Source organism: Micropterus salmoides, unplaced genomic scaffold (assembly GCF_014851395.1).
Source record: "Micropterus salmoides isolate LMB-PRFRI ecotype aquatic unplaced genomic scaffold, ASM1485139v1 Ms_hic_scaffold_22, whole genome shotgun sequence".
NCBI lineage: Eukaryota > Metazoa > Chordata > Actinopteri > Centrarchiformes > Centrarchidae > Micropterus > Micropterus salmoides.
This window is the reverse complement of record NW_024041373.1, coordinates 10,838,645-10,857,920: the sequence shown is the minus strand read 5'-3', so window position 1 is coordinate 10,857,920 and position 19,276 is coordinate 10,838,645. Positions and strand designations below refer to the sequence as shown.

At 40.0% G+C, this 19,276-nt stretch overlaps 2 protein-coding genes and 1 long non-coding RNA gene across 3 annotated transcripts; 2 read left to right on the top strand and 1 right to left on the bottom strand.

The window, feature by feature from the left end:
- Positions 1 to 786: 786 nt before the first annotated feature.
- LOC119917657 (calpain-2 catalytic subunit-like) lies at positions 787 to 7,453 on the top strand. The gene is made up of 21 exons (XM_038738062.1): positions 787 to 1,234; positions 1,869 to 1,938; positions 2,183 to 2,301; positions 2,913 to 3,046; positions 3,142 to 3,310; positions 3,418 to 3,501; positions 3,594 to 3,679; positions 3,774 to 3,848; positions 4,053 to 4,213; positions 4,298 to 4,467; positions 4,596 to 4,607; positions 4,741 to 4,952; positions 5,130 to 5,166; positions 5,413 to 5,478; positions 5,583 to 5,640; positions 5,751 to 5,815; positions 5,978 to 6,046; positions 6,129 to 6,207; positions 6,834 to 6,950; positions 7,067 to 7,125; positions 7,232 to 7,453. The coding sequence occupies exons 1-21, from the start codon at positions 998 to 1,000 to the stop codon at positions 7,253 to 7,255; spliced, it is 2,103 nt and encodes a 700-aa protein (XP_038593990.1). The 5' UTR covers positions 787 to 997; the 3' UTR covers positions 7,256 to 7,453.
- A 1,075-nt stretch (positions 7,454 to 8,528) lies between these two features.
- LOC119917735 lies at positions 8,529 to 9,112 on the bottom strand. Its single transcript, XR_005447322.1, has 2 exons — positions 8,778 to 9,112; positions 8,529 to 8,681 (listed from the first exon to the last, which is right to left on the bottom strand). It is a non-coding gene; the product is annotated as an uncharacterized LOC119917735 (long non-coding RNA).
- Positions 9,113 to 16,269: 7,157 nt separating this feature from the next.
- cfl1l (cofilin 1 (non-muscle), like) lies at positions 16,270 to 18,844 on the top strand. Its single transcript, XM_038736889.1, is given in 5 exon segments — positions 16,270 to 16,423; positions 17,405 to 17,662; positions 17,664 to 17,692; positions 17,885 to 17,961; positions 18,086 to 18,844. Coding segments are annotated over 5 exon segments (480 nt in total). The 5' UTR covers positions 16,270 to 16,420; the 3' UTR covers positions 18,199 to 18,844.
- Positions 18,845 to 19,276: the final 432 nt, after the last annotated feature.

Below are 19,276 nucleotides of genomic sequence, written 5' to 3'. Positions count from 1 at the left end.
AGCACTGGTCTGCAGTTGTAGTAATTGTCTTTTCTGTCTCACTCCTTTCTGAGGTAACATAAACATGGGTGGATTCCGTACCATTCACTACCCTTTATGCATATCCTTATTTACCAACTGTATGTGGCACTTCTGAGGCATATACAAATCATCTTCTCATAAAACAAACAGTGTTGCATTTAACGGCTGAGATACCAGTGTAGCTCCTGTCGATCACTGACTGAGAACTGTTTGATTAAGCTTTAGCTTTGTTGTACTTAGCATAAATGGTGTAAGCATAGAATACGGATATAAAATCACACTGACTGGATGCAAACAACCGCCAGGCTTAGTGTTGCAATGTCATTTGCATCCCATTCTTATTCTTCCTCAATTTAACAGTCGCTTCATTTAATGCTTTTAAGCTTCCCTTTCACAACTCTAAGCTGTATGTACTACATGTAATCCCCTCCAAAAACTCTGTTGGAGAAAAACACTGCAACCCTTTTCTTTCTTTCTTTAGCACTTCAGTGTTATAGTATGTTAAAAGAAAATGCCTAAGGGTTACATTTCAGACAGCTTTAAATCAGGCAAAGAGTTTGTTTCCTCCACTTTTGATATGTACCCATTACGAAATGGAAGACAATAAACACAGTACATTGCCCACCCCCACCACACACACACACAAAGTCAAAATGAGGCAATGACAGCGGCGCTTCAAGCTTTTAGGCGTGTCCCTGTTTGTATTTCAGCTGTGGCCATAGCCATCTTATTGCAGATTTGCTTAGGGTTGTTGCTGTCTGCTCTGTTTACCTCACCTGTCCACTGCACGCCACTCCCTGTCTGTGATCTCATATTGTCTCCCTCTCACCTGTGGCAGCTATAAAGGTGGCTGGGACAAAGACACACCCAGACTGTGTTCAGCTGGTGGAAGGTATCAGATCACTAGTCAACCCAACTCAGCTCACAAAGAGAGAAATTACCATCTGGGGAGTCAATATACACGTTAAAGGTAAGGATGACATCCATAGCAAATCAACTGGCCCGTCAGCAGAAAAGGGAAGAAGGCATTGGTACCAACGAGCTTGCAGTGAAGTTCTCCAAGCAGGATTATGAGACTCTGCGGCAGCAGTGTCTGAAGAGTGGACGTCTGTTTGAGGATCCCTGCTTTCCAGCTGACGGCAAATCTCTGGGCTACAATGAGCTGGGACCATACTCATCCAAGACCAGGGGCATTGTTTGGAAGAGGCCAAAGGTAAGAAGCCCCTGAGAAAAAACACAAATAAATACACAGTTTGTACTGTAATATTTTAATGTGGTTGTTGAGCTTGACAGCGGCATGGCAGTAAGAATTGGTTTTTCCTTTACTCAGCAACTATTAAATCGTTTGGAAGCAGAAGTGAAAACAATACATTTAAAAAGAACATCCTGATCAGAAAGTTGAACTTGTGCACCATATGCTGTTAAAATGGCTAAATACTGTTAACTGTAGAAATTATCAAAGTGATCAAGGGAAGCTGTGAATCTTACACTGTAGTCTGTCAGTCTGACCATGCTTTATCTGAGTTTATTTACAGTGCACAATCTTGATGTGGGTAGCTGTGTATGGATGAAATAAAGCTGATTTGGATTTCAAGGATTAAACAAAACACTCTGAAGAAAGCCCTGCAGAATTGTATCTTTAGAGAACAAAAAGAGAAATATGTTTTTGATCAAAGCAATACTACTGTATGTGTAATTTTTGTCATGGGTGTATTTTTAATTTTCAGAGTGATCAAATCAAAATCAGTGAATGGTATTTCATCCATCTCAGTAGCGTGATACTGTACAGTCTGATGACTGATACTCTCAAATACTCACCGTTTATGATTGTTTGGCGCTCTTTGTAGGAGCTGTGCTCAGACCCAAAGTTCATTGATGATGGAGCCACAAGGATGGACATTTGCCAAGGAGTTTTGGGTGAGTGAGGGGAAAGATGATGGGTAAATGGCTGAATGAACAGACGGACGGATGAATGATGGCCTGCTTTGGTTTTTAGAGGGGAACCACAAACATCCCTGATCTAAAACCTCCACCCATTCTGCCATTATGCTTGTAAGAAGGAATTATTACAAAGGGGGTTTGTTGGCACAAGCTGCTTACAGCACCGATGTGAACACCCTATTTCTCAATCTCAGAACATGTATCTGCTTTTACTCTGCAGGTGATTGCTGGCTTCTGGCTGCAATAGCCTCTCTGACTCTAGACCAGGACATCCTGGCTCGTGTGGTGCCCCCTGGACAGAGTTTCACCGACGGTTATGCTGGAATATTTCACTTCCAGGTAAGACAAAGGCCTTGTGCAACTGCCCACTGACCATTACCTTCCGGTGGAGCATTTCTTTCTTAACCTTCCCTTTTTTTCTTTCTTTTGTTAATTTTCCCACCATGTCCGACCATAGAATGATGAGTTATTTTAATGAAAACTAGCACAATGATATAGGGCACTCCAAGATACTACAGTACAGATTTAGGGGCCAATACAACAATCCATCTAGAGCCACCATCAGTCAAAATGTCATCTCATATTTGTTCTGTAACTGTATAACTTCAGTTGTTTTTTTTTATATTAAAACAAGTTATTTTGATAGATTCTGATCAATTTCGGTCAATTCATTCAACAATACATGACATTGACATTTTCAACAGTCCCTCTAGCACAACCACCAGGTAAAAGTTGAGGCTCCATATATGGAAGACAAATCAAAAAACAAACAAACCATGAAATAGTATAAATGTACACCCCATATTGCCTGTAGTGAGACATCCAGAGCACAGAACATAAGGATCTCACAAACATTTTGCTCACGCGTCATGATGCAGGACAGTTGAATGAACTTTAAGTTTAAGAAGATTACCAATGGGAATATTTATTTATTTATATTTTCTTCTCAGTTCTGGCAATTCGGTGAGTGGGTTGATGTGGTGGTCGATGACCGTTTGCCCACAAGAGATGGAAAGCTGCTGTTTGTTCACTCACTGGAGGCCTCAGAGTTCTGGAGCGCACTGCTGGAGAAGGCCTATGCTAAGTATGGATGGCTCCTCTTATATCCTCAGAAATGTAAATGCAGTGAAAATGTAAAATACATAGTTTTTTTAATCTATTCACATCCTCTCTGCACAGAGTGCAAGGCTGCTATGAGGCCCTGTCAGGTGGAAACACTATAGAGGGTTTTGAAGATTTTACAGGAGGAATTTCAGAAGTATACAGTTTAGACAAGGCTCCACCAAATCTCTTCCTAATTATGAAGAAGGCCCTGTGCCTGGGTTCACTGCTGGGCTGTTCTATTGATGTAAGTTATTTTCATGCTTATTTGCATGCTGACATACAAAAAACCACATCAACAGCAGTGCAGCTCTGATGTCTTTAAATTGCAATGTTTGTTCTTGGCGCTTTCAGATCACCAGTGCCTCTGAGACAGAAGCAGTTACAGCTCTCAAACTTGTCAAAGGACATGCATACTCAGTCACTGGTGTAGAAGAGGTATACAATTTATCTAAACTGTCAACAGTAAGCTGTTTTGTGTTTGTTTATGGCATGCAAATTTAATTGCCTACTCTTACTCCTTCTCGCAGGTTCACTCTAAAGGCAAACTGGTTGAGCTGGTTCGCATCAGAAACCCTTGGGGTCAGGTGGAGTGGACTGGGCCTTGGAGTGATGGGTAAATAATTACGTTCTAGATCCATTAACCGTCAGCTTCCATTGGTTGTTTCCAGGATTTTCCTAAAAGCATATTTCTTTTAAATCACAATTAGATCCAGTGAATGGAAAAGCATCAGTGTGGATGAGAAATCAAGGCTGAACCAGGTGGCTGAAGATGGAGAGTTCTGGTAAATCCATCAACTAACCTTTCATTTGTAGTACATTTATAGTAGATATTTTAGATGTTTTGTTAATGGTGTAATATGGATTGATAATAATATCCTCGACATCACCAAAGCAACAATTACGTCTCAGCCTCAGGCTAGGAAAGAGATGGGAAGTTAATGAGTGAGAAACGACACAATGTTCTGTGAATGCATTCCTCTCCTCAGGATGGCCTATTCAGACTTCATCAGGCAGTTCTCTAAGCTGGAGATCTGTAACTTGACCCCAGACACGCTCACGAGTGACGATATAGGCCGCTGGAACTACTACCAGTTCGACGGGACATGGAGGGTCGGCTCCACTGCTGGCGGCTGCCTCAATAACCGAGGTGACAGAAAAACCATATGGGTGTCTGAGCAAGAAGTTCTGTCACACTACTTCATATAAAGGATTATACTTTTCTGTGCTCCAGCCACATTCCCGTCCAACCCTCAGTTTATGTTGCGTCTGGAGGATGTGGATGATGATCCCCTGGATGGGAAGGATGGGTGCACCTTTCTGGTGGGGCTCATGCAAAAGGATGGACGACAGCAAAAGAGGCTTGACCGCAACCTTGAGACCATTGGCTTTGCCATTTATCAGGTGTGTCCGAATAATGTGATTTTTCACAGGACATCAGCACTCTGAATTTGTCATTATTTTATTAATGGACTAATTTAAAAATACTTAATTTGTAACTTTAATAAAAATACTCTGTTTCCTTTTTACAGGTCCCAAATCAGGTCTGTATTTGTACTAAATGCAAATAATGATCTTGAAATGAAAACTGAAATTTTAAATGCAAAATAGACATCACAAGTATAGCTAAATTGCATTGTGATTTTCTGGGCACTCTTTTCTCCTGTTAATCTTCAGTACAAAGGCTCCAGCAATGTTCACTTAGGTCCAGACGTCCTGCTGCGACAGAGAGCTGTGGCCATGAGTAGCTCCTTCATCAACACGCGGGAAGTGTGCGACCGCTTCAAACTTCCTCCAGGAGAATATGTCATAATTCCCTCAACCTTCCAGCCTCACAAGAATGGCAGCTTCATTCTCAGGGTGTTCACAGAGAAGAAGGCTGAAACCAGGTATCTGTGTTACTGCAACAAACAGGCTGACTGATATCTCCAGGGTAATGTAGGCTCAGACGCCTGCTACATCTTGAATCACAGAATAGTTACATTCACAGACAAAACTTTTCTACTAAATGTTGTTTTCTTGCATGCCTGCAAAGTGGCTTAAGCTCTGTATTTCTATTTTTTTAGTGCAAATGGGGGGGTCGTTGGTGCTAAAATAAAGGAGGTAAGAAAATCCAAAGAATGACTAGTTGCTCTTTAATGCATTAATGTGAAATGGTTGGTCACTTTTTAAAGACACTCTTTTCACCTCAGTACTGAGACTGAAGGAAATATGTCACGTTAAATTCTAAATGCCTATTGCTTAATACTTGACTGAATGTCAAATTCAACATCCACCAATATTTCTAAATCCCTAAAAAAATGTGCTTTTGTTTGACAATAGTGACATCTTTGTGTCTTTCTCTCACAGGTGAAGGTATCTGCGAATGATGTGGATCCTCAATTCAAACAACTCTTCAAGCAGATTGCTGGCAATGTGGGTAAAGCAATGTTATAATAGACAGCAAATAAAATGAACAAACAGCTCTGAACCTGGATTACAAATGAAAACTCCTGTTATAATATGTATTTTTCAAACAGGACATGGAGGTATCTGCCTTTGAACTGGTTGACATTTTGAACAAGGTCATCTCTCGCCGTGAGTACATTGAACTCTTATTTAACGTTAATGTTAATGTGTAGCCTTTTAATTTTCATTGACTTGAATCTTGACTTGACTTGGAATGCTGTTTTGTCACTTTCTTGCAGGGACTGATATCAAGGCAAATGGCTTCAGCCTTGAGACATGCCGCCTTATTGTCAGTCTCCTGGATGTATCCTCTTCAAAGAACATAAAAATTGCCCTTCCACAGTTGTTTGTTTAGAAACACAAATTTGGGATTTGGTTGCTTTGTTATTAACAGTAGAATTGAAATGTGTGAAATAATAAAAGGCTTTGCAGGATGAGCTAATTTATCATCCTTAACGTTCTCCAGAAAGATGACAGTGGCACGTTGGGACTGATGGAATTCCATATATTTTGGAGCAAACTCGAGAAATACCTGGTAAGCTGTGATTTATGCAGTGTGAAATGAGCATTGAAAGACCTGTCTGTTAATGCAACACATGGGTGCCTGGATCGTATAGGAGATCTTCAAGAAGTATGACACGGACAACTCTGGCACCATGAGCTCCCACGAGATGAGAGGCGCCGCCACTGAAGCAGGTAAGAAATGTTATCACGTGAGGAATCTCATACACTAACATCCACCAAAGAGCCACATTAAACTCTTTAACACTGGAACAAATGATTGTAAATATGAAGTCTGGCCCTCTGCTGCACTCGGTCTTTGGCTAAATGTCCACACTATGTTTAAAAGGACTGCTTATGTATAAGTTGCATGGCTTCAGGGATAATATTTGCTTTATCTTTTAACAGAGTACGCCACTATAGTTGCCAGAGTCCAATTTATGAGAAACATTAGAAATAGACATGCCTATGACATGGTTTGCAAACATAGTACTTTATTTATGTTGCTCATTTTTCTAGGCTTATTTTTCTGGATGGTACATGACCACTAAACCCAGCAGCCGAAGGCAGTTCCTGGCAGACTGGATAAGCCAGTTAGAGGAACGTCCCTCTCTGCATATAGATTTCCTTCCCGTATACTTTGTCACAGGAACAAAGCAAGCATGGGTGTAACATGACTCTTCCATTATCACCCTGCTAATATTTGGTACCTTTTAAAAAACAATGCTTCCCCAGGACTAGGAGTAATCCAGAGATCTATAAAACACTTTCTACAAGCTAACAGGAAATTATGATAAGTGACGGCTATTTTGCTTCCCCAGGTTTCAGCATCAACAGTGCTGTGCTGCAGGCCATTGTCAGTCGTTATGCTGACGCTCAATATGCCATTGAGTTTGACAGCTTTGTGGGCTGTCTCATTAAACTGGAAATGCTCTTCAGTAAGTGTTAGCAAACACAACAATATCACTCCTGTATATCTCATAATGATCTGTGTGATCTGAGAGCTGTGGCATGGTCACAATACCAGTATCTTTTTTTTCTGCCTCTCAACCAGAAATGTTTAAGGCTCTGGAAAAAGCTGGATCAGGGAAGATTGAGCTGGATATCCAACAGGTGTGTGACAGAATAACAACTGCTGGTTTGTCTGCATTTCTAGACTTTATGTCTTAATGTATCATTTTTTTCTAGACAGCGTAATGTATAATTTTGTTACTTACAGTGGTTGTGCCTGGCGATCTACTAACTCTGGAGACATGACAAGCAAGGACGCCTGTGTGATATCTGCTGGAAGAGAAGCTCAATCACACAGTAATAGTTTAATTTCATTCACAAAAACCAAGTAAACCCAGTGAAAAATACATTTCATGTGCACTCTGTATGTTTCAAATGCTTAATCCTTGGGATTTAATATATTGATATTTCTTTGACTTATACATGGGGGGGGGGGGGGGGGGGGGGGGGGGTTAACATGTATTATTACAGTTTTAAGATAAGTCCTTTCTGTCTTTTTCTTTTTGTGCAGTAGGGAAAATGTATCCTCATTAATTGATGCTTTTGCTCTTTTAGCTGTTGCAAAACTTCTGGAAAATGATAGAAAATAAAGAAATTTTGAAACAATGGCCTCTGGATTATAAGTACTTATAAAAACCTGACAGATAATAGAGGGCTGCATCGTGCCTTGATATTACACACATTACAATACATCTATACAGTACACAAAATTATCTTTGCACTGTATGTTTGATAATGTACTCATCTCAATCAGTAATGCTGCATAGCACTAAGATGACAACGCTAATACTGTATATGTCTTGATTATTTATTTGTTTATTATGTTATGTTTATTAGGATGGAAAAAAATCTGAAAACGTTGTAAACCGGTACAAAAATGTTTTGAGATTGATCTCGCCCCTAGGGGATTAAGTGTAGCATTTTCATTGTTTGTGTTTGGAAAAGGAAATCAAGTTACATCCTGTTAGATTTTTGTTTCTTAGGTGAATTGTGTGTAGTGTTTTGAAAAAAGTGTCTAATGCAATTGAAAAGTGAATTAAAAGACTGAGCAATAGGTTATGGTTTTGGAGATTTGGTGTGTAGTTTTGGTTTTTGAGTGAGAGGTTTCAAAAATTGTGTGATATGTAAAGATTTTGTGTGTAAGCAGTTCAATCTTGCAGAAAAACAAACTTTACCCTCAGACACCCATGACACACAACCCCTAAAAAACAAACACTATAACACAGTCTTACACACTAGTGAGATAAATTCCAAACAATACTACAAAAAACGGCCGTGCAATGGATTGGCGACCTGTCCAGGGTATACCCCGCATTTTGCCCGATGTCAGCTGGGATTGGCTCCAGCCCCCCGCAACCCTGTATGCAGGATAAGCGGGGGTTATAAGTAATGTTGCTTGTGGTTCACCCCCCTCAAAAACCTTTTCACATGATGAACACAACAAAAGACACAACAAATGTATACATTTGCTGTCAGGACTGGGGGCCAGAAACTCAAACGCAGACTTAGAGAATGAACAGAAGTGGTTTATTGTGCACAAGGGTGACCCGGGAGAGGTTGGGTTGAGGTGGTCGTTCCGAGGGCATGTGGTTCTGGTCCCCGAGCTTCGATGATTCCGGGGCACAGGAGGGAATCCGCGTGGTGCGTGTGCAGGTGTCCTGAGGTCGAGACAGCGAGAGTAGTTAAATACTAGTACAAGGGGTCAGACAAGATACTGATACTTAGGACAAACAAACTGGCTGGCGTGCTCGTACAGTGAGGTACAACGATCCGGTGGGGACTGGAAGGTTGGCTGGTCTCTTAAAGGTGTGTTGATTGCAGGCGGAGGCCCTGATGTGCTGATTGCGGATGTGCTTCAGGTGGGAAAACCTGGAGCTCAGACCACCACGCCCACCAGCAGCCTCAGAGCAACAGGCAGGCCAGGGTCACGACCGGGGGTTCGTGACATTTGCACATTTTTTATTCCTTAGTGTATTGTACAATACAATACACCAAACAACAATAACAATCTTTGTGTACCAGCATCCCGTATTTGGTCTGGGACAGGCCAGAGAATCTCGTCCTCCACCTCCTCCTATACCTCTTGCTCCTCTCCACCTCCTAATCTTCCTCTTCCTTCACCTCTTCCTTTACATCTCTGGATCCATTGTTCCAAAACTGGATGAACCGGTCCTTTTATCTATCTGTCTATTGAGGGTTCTGATATATGCCTGATCAATTATTACTCTTTGTGTTTCCACCTGGGTAGTTGTGTGCTAATTGAGCTCAAGCTATGCTGACTTGAGTGAACAACTTAACACCACATAGTGGCAATGAGAAATGAAGTGATTTGTGTGTAGAGTTTTGCAGTGACCAGGCACATAGACATAAAAAGGGGCTATGGCACCTGCCCTTTTTCTTCCTCAAGAGAAAGTGCCTTTTTTTTAAATAAATGAACATAGAGTATATTTATTCCTGTTTGCACACAACTTCCCTGTCAAACAAATATATTTATTAAATAAATAAATATCAGGTCGGAAGATGAGACTTTGTGGAGTTCCATGCCCCCTCTCTCCCTTTCCTCGCTCTGCGTCTCCCTGCAGCAGCGCAGCACTCAGACAGACAGCAGCCTCTCCCAGCAGTGTTTTTCTTGGCTTGTGTGGAGGTGAGTGGTGATGAACAAAAGACTAAACTACCAGTGCCTCGAGTTTACCGCTAATTAAACAAAAGACAAAAGGCAAATATAGGCCTCTGTCTTGCTAACATGCAAATGTAACACATTAGCTGAAGTACAGCTAATGCAATGGGTTATGTCATGGCCATACAGGCTAATGCAGACTAATAGAGACACTACAGGTGAATACAGTAACATTTGTATCTAATAAAGTCATCACAACCGCTACGTTGATATGCAAATTAGGCATTAAATAATTAAAATGCACCAATTTGCATACGTTTGACAAGGCACTGCAGGTGAATAGGATAAACAAAAGTTAATGACTTACATCAAGAGTATTTCCTCTGAAATGTTCTGTTTAAATATGCAGATTAGCTTGCTTTGGTTAATTTAGAAAAAATCTACAGATGCAAGCAGACGGAAGGTAGCACATCACAACACCATCTAAATGTGTATTCTTGAAGTTTTCTTTCTATTAGAGTAAAAGAAGACATGGACACAAAATAGACCAAAGTCTCAAAATTGACCACTCCATGAAAAAAAAGTGCCTTAAACATAGTTTTGATTGTAGGCTCCTCATCTAATAACTATCCATTCCATTAGTTTGTTGTAGCTGATAGATCTTTATGATACAGACAGCCCTCCTCCAAATGTCCATGTCACCATCAGTTAGTGTGTGTGTGTGTGTGTGTGTGTGTGTGTGTGCGTGATAAGTGTAATATAATAGTAACAATAATAATGCATTTGATTAATACATTAATCTATTCAGGCAATTCAGTATTCTGTTGCTTGGATGTCTGAAGCTGAAGTTTATATTTACTCATTTGGCATATATTTGGCTTGTGAAACAAAAAGTAAAAGTATTTAAATAACATTTACTTAAATGTGTGCAACCCAATGCCACAGTTTAGTGTGAATATTTTTTGTTGATTTTATAGTGTTATGTATTCCAATAACACCAAAATAATTAAAATGTTATAATTAATGAATTATGAATTATAATGTTGAGCAATAAACAACTGCATGAGAGTGAGGGAATTAAAATAAATTGGAAGGAAGTCAGAGTTGTGTTATATTAAATGTTTTGTTTAAAGAAAATGAACAAATAATTATGAGAAGTGCCCTTTTTTTCAGTTGAGCCCCTGCCCACCAAAATGTCTGTGCACGTCCCTGGCAGTGACAGTTTAACAAATCTGAATCATGTGTCCACACAGGGGAATAGCATTTATAGTTTGGGGAAATGGGTGTGCTTTTTGATAAATGGCATTACGGTTATTAAATTGTAGTTCAAAAGCCTGGTTATAGTGTTTAAGCAATCGAGAAAAACTGTAAACCATTTTTGTAACACCATGATTCATACTTTGTAATTAATAGATAATTGCTGCTATGAGTAAGCTTGTTCCTGCTTATCCACATACCAAATTGTTGAGGTTGACTTGTCAACATTTTGCTTTACACAATTACTTAGTCTGTTGTTTTCTGTGGGTGGAAGGTTGGTACTGGGGGGGGGCTAAAGTAATGCGTGGCATTGTGGCAATGTGTAATAATATTCAATTAGAAATCCCAGCTGAACGCATTTTTTAGCTCCCAAAAAGAAGACATATCCGAATGGTCACCCAACTCCTGGAGCATTCTTAATTCTTGCAAGTTCTTATGAAACAGAAATAGCTTTTATTTTCCTATCATATTCCATTCAAATGAATTATGATGGCACATTTAGATATTAACATTCTTTTACAAAGCATCAATGCATCCTCAATTTGAATGAATGCCTTTGCATGCTTATCTTCTCACATCTGCTAACCGTCACAGTTGAACGACGGCCACGTTGAATCCTCTGACATTGTCACTCGGTGTTTCACTATCATCTTACTTACAGTAGTTTCACCTCTGGAAAGTGTTTTTGCTAGTATTTTTGTAACCCCATACCACTGAAATAAAACTCATTATATTCACACATATGTGGGTGAGAATGAGTTGTTTGTTGCTGATGATCAAATAAAGACGAGATAATACCCATTGCTTTGCACAACTGAGGTGTGTGTGTGCAAACAAACTGCATAACTACTTTGTTTTGGACATGTGTCATAATGCCAAAATTAAACGAACACGTGAGAACTTGAAATCTTCTGGGTGTTATACAGGAGTTCCCTTTATTTTAACTATAATAACTTGTGCTAAGGTGACTGCTGGCTCCTGGGAGCTCTCGCATTCTTGACTCTCAACAAATAGGTTTTGTCTCGTGTTGTCATCTCTCATGACTAAATCTTTGAGGAGACCCACACTGGCATCTTTTACAGTACATTAGCACACACCACATCCTCATTCTTTTAGAGCGGCACACACAGACTTGATTTGAATTGTGTCTTTTGTGTACGTGGCTCTTGATTCTGGCAGTTTAGGTAGTGGGTGTATGTGGTGGTTGATGGCTGCTATCAGAGATTAAAAGCTGCTGTATGTTCACTACGCAGAGGGCTCATGGTCTTAGAGCACACCAAGCCAAGTGTGGAATAAGTTAACATCTGGACTCCTTTCTGTTTGTGTCAGTATGTCTTTTTCTGGTGTAGTCATGAACTCCTTTTTTCTTTAGGGTAAATGGATTCTGCAAAGCTCAAGGGTTTCGAGGACTTCACTGGAGACAAGGCAGATCCGCTCTTCAAAATCGTCTGGGAAGCTCCATTGATGTTTGTTTGATGTTCTTGTTTCACTCTCATATATTGATGTTGGTATCCTCGTGGCATCTGGTAGTGTTGACCTCACCATGTTCCTCTCCATCCCAGATTGGTCCCCCACTTAGCCAGCCAGCTGAATCCACTCCAGAGAGATGTGAAGAATTCCTGAATTGCATTTATAATAAAATAGTGGACATTAACCCATATACACAATATTTTAAAAATGGGAGGTCAGAGGGAAGGTATAGGGCGCCCTCATGTGACCGTACTGCATGTGTGTAAGTTTCCAATACTCTGGCAAAATGCGAGTGCACCAGAAGAAAAACTGTTCAGCAGTGTGCTCCGAGACCTTCGTCAGTCTGCGAGAGGTGTTCTACCACTTCTGTCTTCCCCATGGAGAATACCTATTTATCCTCTCTACCTTTGAGCCCTTTTATGTGGGAGTGTTCTCTGTGAATCTGGCTGATTCCCAGTAGGTTCCTTTTACAAGTAAGTACAATTTCATACTATCAAATTGAATTGATAAACATGGTATTCAGGTTTGCCCAGGTATTCCAGCTCCTCCAGGATGGCACTGCAAGAAGGTTTGTTGTGCCTCCCAGCACAGTCTCTAGAGCTTGGAGGAGATACCAGGAGACAGCTGCTACATGAGGAGAGCTGGACAAGGTCATAGAAGGGCATCAATCCAGCAGTAGCAGCACTGGTATCTGCTCCTTTGTACAAAGAGGAACAGGAGAAGCACTGCCAGAGCCCTACAAAATTACCTCCAGCGGGCTACTGGTGCGCATGTTTCTGACCAAACTGTCCACCATTGGCACCCTGTTCTCTTCACAGATGAGAACATGTTCACACTGAGCACATGTGACAGACCTGAAAGAGTCTGGTGACGCCGTGGTGAACATTATGCTGCCTGCAACATCATCCAGCATGACCGGTTTGGCGGTGGGTCAGTGATGGTCTGGGGAGGCATATCCTTGGAGGGTCGCAAAGACCTCTACATGCTTGCCAATGGCACCCTGACTGCTGTGAGGTACCAGGATAAAATCCTCAGACATTATCAGAACTTTCGCTGGTGTAGTGGGCCCTGGGCTCTTTCTGGTGCAGGACAATGCCTGGCCTCCTGTGGCCAGAGTGCATAGGCAGTTCCTGGATGACACACGTAGGGGCCATGCATGCACCCTACTGAGTTATATTATGAGTTGCCGTGATGAAAGTCACGCAAGTTGGATCAGCCTGAGATAAAAATGTGATTTTCAGTGTGATTTTGAATCCACACCCCAATTTGTGATTTTGGTTTCCATTGACTTTTGTTACGTCATTGTGTTCTCAATGAATTATGCAATGTACAGTAAAGATTTTGAACTTTGAACAATTTTGTTCATCAAGATCTGATGTATCATTTAAGTGTTTCCTTCATTTAAAAAAAATGTAGTGTATATATTCTTTTGTATATGCTTAATATTGATATTCATATTTTAACAAAAAAGGACATTATTTCTTTCTCCTCTTTCAGATAAGTTCACTACCTGCATTTATGTGCACCTTACACTCACAGCCAATGTGATTTATTCATTTTCAAGAGACCAGTAGGTTTCAGGGGTTCTGTCCAAACCGGTATCACAATCCACCTACCAGCACAGCAGCACCTCTAAAGCTCAGTAATTAACACATTATATCTCATTTGTTAAATCTGTACAAAAACCAAGGTGTAAAAATTAGACCAAAAATGAAATGACCACTGCCCTTGGCCAAGAAACAGTTGGCTACATAACCACAACTTCATACAACAATAACAAGTCTAATTCTTAAGTGAAGCCTCAGTAATTCCTAAATTTAAAATAAGGACAAAAAATACAACCCTTAAACTCAGCAGAATCAGCCACCAAAGTGATCTTGGCTGCATCACAGCTCCATGCACCGTTAGAAATTATCTAGACTATCCATCAGTGCATCCAGATGAGTTTCTATATATTATGCAAAGGAAGCCTTTTATAAGATATTTCGTATCAATATTTGTATATATAATTTAAAAATGCAACATGTAGGACATTATTCATAAACTATTCTAATTGATTTAGCATAACAGATGTAACATAACCCAAACACAGATGGCCAATTCCCTACCTGTAATGTACCAGTAGATGTCAGGGTTCTCATAGATTTGAGTTTGCTGCTTTGACATCACTGACTGGGTTGTAGCCAAACTTGCAATGTGCTTGCAGCAGCATGAAGTTTTCAACTGACAGAGTTATGCAGCAGCCATTTCCTGCTGTGTGGTTCAGGGTTGTATTTCCCCTTTTTACTAGTGTGAAAAGTTGCTGCTGGCAGCCATTAGCTCTGGTAGGCAGGCCTTACCAAAGCTGATGATAAACCTAAAAAAGCAACCCTCAAGCCACCATAAAAGAGAGCTTTCTGCAGCTGACTCCATCATACTGTCAACTATTTAACATAGAAAAATTATATATCTGTTTTTCTCACTCAGATTCCAGTGCTTGCAAAGTATGTGTTAGCAGGCAAAATATGACATGCTGACATTTAGGCACCCTGCTTTTTGGAACAGAAGCTAGTCCCGGATGTGGGGTGGGACTCTGACCACTAATCCACACAAAGGAAGCAAAGCCACCGAGATGCTGAAACAGAGTATCTGTATTTAAAAATAGTCATTGTGGAGAAAGAGTTTATACTGAACTAAATTCTCTCTCATAAGGAGAGTTTTGAATGAAAGACCTAAACTATGTCTATCATGTAAACAAAGATGCATGCCAATAAGGCAGCTAAGTAGTTTACACAGGAAATTTCTTATTTTTGTCATCGGTAGTTGTATTGGCATGATGTTACAGCAGACGGCTGCATTACATTACACACTGTGTTTGGGATCCCTAAATATTGTAAAATCTCACAATATTGTATGTATGAAGCAGCAAAAAATAGTAGTCAGTGAAGTAAACCAAACCACTGTAGACAGTACTTGAGTAAATGTACTTTCCACCACTGGGAAGGGCATGGTGTGGGACAAGAGTAAAGTGGTAGGGGACCATGGTTCCCCTCCCGTGAACTGGGCCCCTAATACCTAGCTACACCTCTGGACTTTACAGAGAGCCATGTAGGTTTATGAGCGGAACCTTTAAAATGCTTTTTCTTTCTTGTTTTTTTTTTTTTTGAACATCTGACTTGGATCAAACCCTTGTATTTACTCTTTGAATCCAGCTGTTCTCAAATACCCTTGCACCAACATGTCATGTATGTTTAATTATACTCCTTTTATATATATATGTATATGACTTCAGGCCTCCGGCACCAAGTCTGTGCTGTAATTTTGAGTGCACCAGAGTCACTTTTTGTGAGTCATAGAAACTGCACTGACTCATCAGTCTCCACAGAACGTGACTTTCATGTCATGAAGTTTATATCATACAGAGGGATCATTTTAGTTGGTAAATATGTGTAATGTTTGCTGTGTTAAGTATAGAACTGGATTGGATTTAAACCAATCATGTTTTTGTACATCTATTGACTATAACTATAGGAATCTAATGAAGGTGTAACACCTCACTTTCTGTGGGTAGATAGATAAATCCTTTCAACATATCTGTACACTCATCCTACCTTTTACCTTATAAGGCCACTGAACTGTGTCTCAGCAGTAGATGAGTTAAATATGTGGACAGGTTTGTTCTCCATATAAGGGTGTTATGTGTGCCGCTCCCACCCTTAACTGGCTCAGACACACCTGGGGTTTTTCTTAAAAATTAAGATCTCTACCTCTACCAAACTTAAGAAGACAAGGGATGGGTGACAAAAATATTTATATTGTGTCAAACTTTGAAGCACATATATCCATTGTGATTTAGGATTCAAATGTAATGTGATTAAATGCAAATTGGGAGGTTGCAGCTGAAACTGTCACACCTGGGAAGAGGGGGGTGGGACTATTTTTGGAGGTGTGCTCATTTACCCCGGCTCCTCCTCTATGAGTCAACCTGCTCTCCTTCCTTATGACCCTTCAGCATTTTGACTGCTGCTGCCATTTTTTCTCTGCTGCCTGTTTCCTTCACACATCAGAAGCAAAATGGTGAGTAGCTTTCACAAACAATTTGACTGGATTAACTTGTGCTGTGTCTGTTAAAAACTTCTCTGTGGTTTGCGTGCCCCCCAGGATATGTAAACCAGAGCTGATGAAACTTTGAATGCCATATCCTCATTTTAACACTATATGTAACAGAATGTGTAACCTCAGTGAAGCCTGGTTGTCAGTATATCTAGAGTGTAAGATTTTCATTTGAAGTTTCCTTGAAAAAATAGTTTGCAGAGTTTGGTGTCTAAAAGGGTTTGTTCAAGGTGTGGTTTTGCCTCCAAAATGGAGGGAGCTTTGTTCGTGCTTCAAACTTGTTCTGAGAGAATCCCTTGGGGCGGTCTTTCTTGTGCTAACTTGTTCCACAATGACTGGAATGTGACAGAGCCAAAGCCTTGGATTCATACTGAAGCTACACCCACGGCATGTTACTGCTGAAAAGCTAGAAGGATATTTGCACACTGAATTGCCTGAATAGCGTTAACATGTCTCTCCAAAGTCTAGTTTTGAAGAACTTCCTGTTTCTTCATCCTTTTTAGTTCTGCTTTGTGTGTGAACACTGTCTGCTCAAATATGAGCTAAGGCCCAAATCTCACCAAGCTGCTCTTACCGTGATACTGTCTCTAGTCATGCTTTCATTTGACAAGAATTTGTACACTCAACTGGAAAACTTTACTTTGTGCAGAACATACTAAAACCATTGATTCAAATGTTAGGGAGAAGTCCTCAAAAGAGCTGCTTTATCACTTTTTTTTGTTTTGTTTGAATGAAATCAAGACATGTTTCATCATTCAAAAATACAAAATTGTACAGTTGCAATAACATTTAACTTACATTTAGCAATTTATTTTGGGGGTTAATACCTTTCAAAGAAGTACATCTAATGAAATGTCGCTGTCAATTATGAGCTGTAGGTGATGGGTTTCATTGTCTTGTTTTTTTGTACTAAATACTAATGTGTTGGTGTTTTTTCTCAAACAGGCCTCTGGAGTAAAAGTTGCTGACCAAGTGAAGGAAATCTACAATGCCATGAAACTAGTGAAAACTGAGGATAATCAGATGGAACGTATGAGATTGGTGATATTCCACATCGATGGCTCTTGCATTGACGTGGAGAAAATTTTCCGTGAGAAAGATCTGGAGAAAGAGGATGATGTCTACAAGTTCGTCCTGAGTCAGCTCAAAGCAGATGAGTGCCGCTACATACTGTATGACTGCCACTTTGAAACCAAGGAATCAAAAAAAAGAAGAACTGGTCTTTTTCCTGTGGTAGGTCCTTGTATTGCAATTCATCTATTCTTAAATGTATCTGCATGCTGTAGAGAGACTAGCAATGTAATGATAAAATTCTGATGTTCAAGAGCCAATCCTATTCTGAGGATGCATATTCTTGTGTGCATGAATGTACACGTTACATAAACAGTCTGTGTGGGCCACTGGAATAATGATTTCTCTTCTTAGGGCTCCTGACACAGCACCCATCAAACTAAAAATGAACTATGCTAGCTCAAAAGAAGCCCTTAGGAAGATCCTGACAGGTAAAGGTTTTTAAAAAAAAAAAAAAAAATTCATCACATTAAATACTCCCAGACATTTAAAACAAGAGTTGAGTTGAATGGTGTTCCCTCTTCACTTTTTAAGTAATTTTTATGTCTTCTACAGGTATCAAACACGAGGTGCAGCTGAATGACAAAACGGACTGCGGCGACAGGGCTGCTTTTGGAGAGAGACTGGGAAAAAATGTAATCAAAATTGAGGGCCACGATATTAAGTAGAGTGCTGGGCATTAAACAAACCACTGTTTCAAATCCCTGCTTCATTACAAGGTCAATTTGAAGGCATTTGAGAGGATAATGGCAAAGTTACCAAATTGACTGATTATTTGGATAGGTTCAACAAAGCTTAAAGGGAAGGGTTGGGCTCTGGATGGGATTAGATTCTTGTAACACAAACCTCCTGATAATTGTGCCCTACTAAACTGAGTCACACCAGTTTGACTGTGAAATCAGTCTTGTTCTGATGTAATCTTTTTCATTTTGACATGGACAATAGTATAATTAATGTATGGCTGTCACTTAACTCTTAGTACATTTTCTATTTCTCAAATCAGTAATTTGCTGTGTTAGTACATGCATAGCTTGAATCCCTGCATACTACAGTGCACACCATTTGTCTTTTATGGATTGGATAAAGTCCACTTTATACAACTATCCTGTAAAATATCCCAGTGGACACCCTAGAGTTTACAAGGCCAACATGACAGGGCCTGTAAGTTATGACTAAAATCTCTTTTCCTAGACTGTTACAGTTTGGAGACTTAATAAGAATACATTTACAAAGAAAAAAAACAAGGTTACACTGAAATTGCAGCAGTTGTTGCACTGTCTTGAGTATTGTCAAATAAATTCAATGCAAATTGTTCACGTCGGTGCTGTCTTTCTTTTTCCACCTTGCTAAGAGCAATTGTAAAAGTTCTGGTTTGTTCTAGTTAGGTGAGATTATCAACTTTAGCCAACTAATCGATGGTGTTGAGATAATTATTTATGGAACCACTAACTTCATGATCAACAATGTTCCTGGTACTCTGGTCTATCAGTGCCATGAGATTTTCACTTTATTTTTGCAAACCAGTCATCTACGTTTAGAACCCATATTTGTTGTTGGTGAAGATGGACCACTTCAAAAATCAAGTATGGATGAAAGTTATAATTAATGGGTAGCTGAGGATTGGTGCCTGGACACATCCATGCATACCATGAGGAAATCTCATTCCCTTCAGCAAGTCTGTCAGACCTGGCCAGGTTTACTGGGTTAGCCAGATGACTTTGGGCTTAACTCAAGTTTTCAAATGTT

What these genes read in the sequence shown, in the direction of transcription:
- LOC119917657 (XM_038738062.1), top strand. Translation starts at nt 998, where the DNA reads ATGACATCCATAGCAAATCAACTGGCCCGTCAGCAGAAAAGGGAAGAA. An exon ending in TTGTTTGGAAGAGGCCAAAG is followed by an intron (nt 1,235 to 1,868) that starts GTAAGAAGCCCC and finishes CGCTCTTTGTAG; the next exon opens with GAGCTGTGCTCAGACCCAAA. An exon ending in ACTGGGCCTTGGAGTGATGG is followed by an intron (nt 3,680 to 3,773) that starts GTAAATAATTAC and finishes AATCACAATTAG; the next exon opens with ATCCAGTGAATGGAAAAGCA.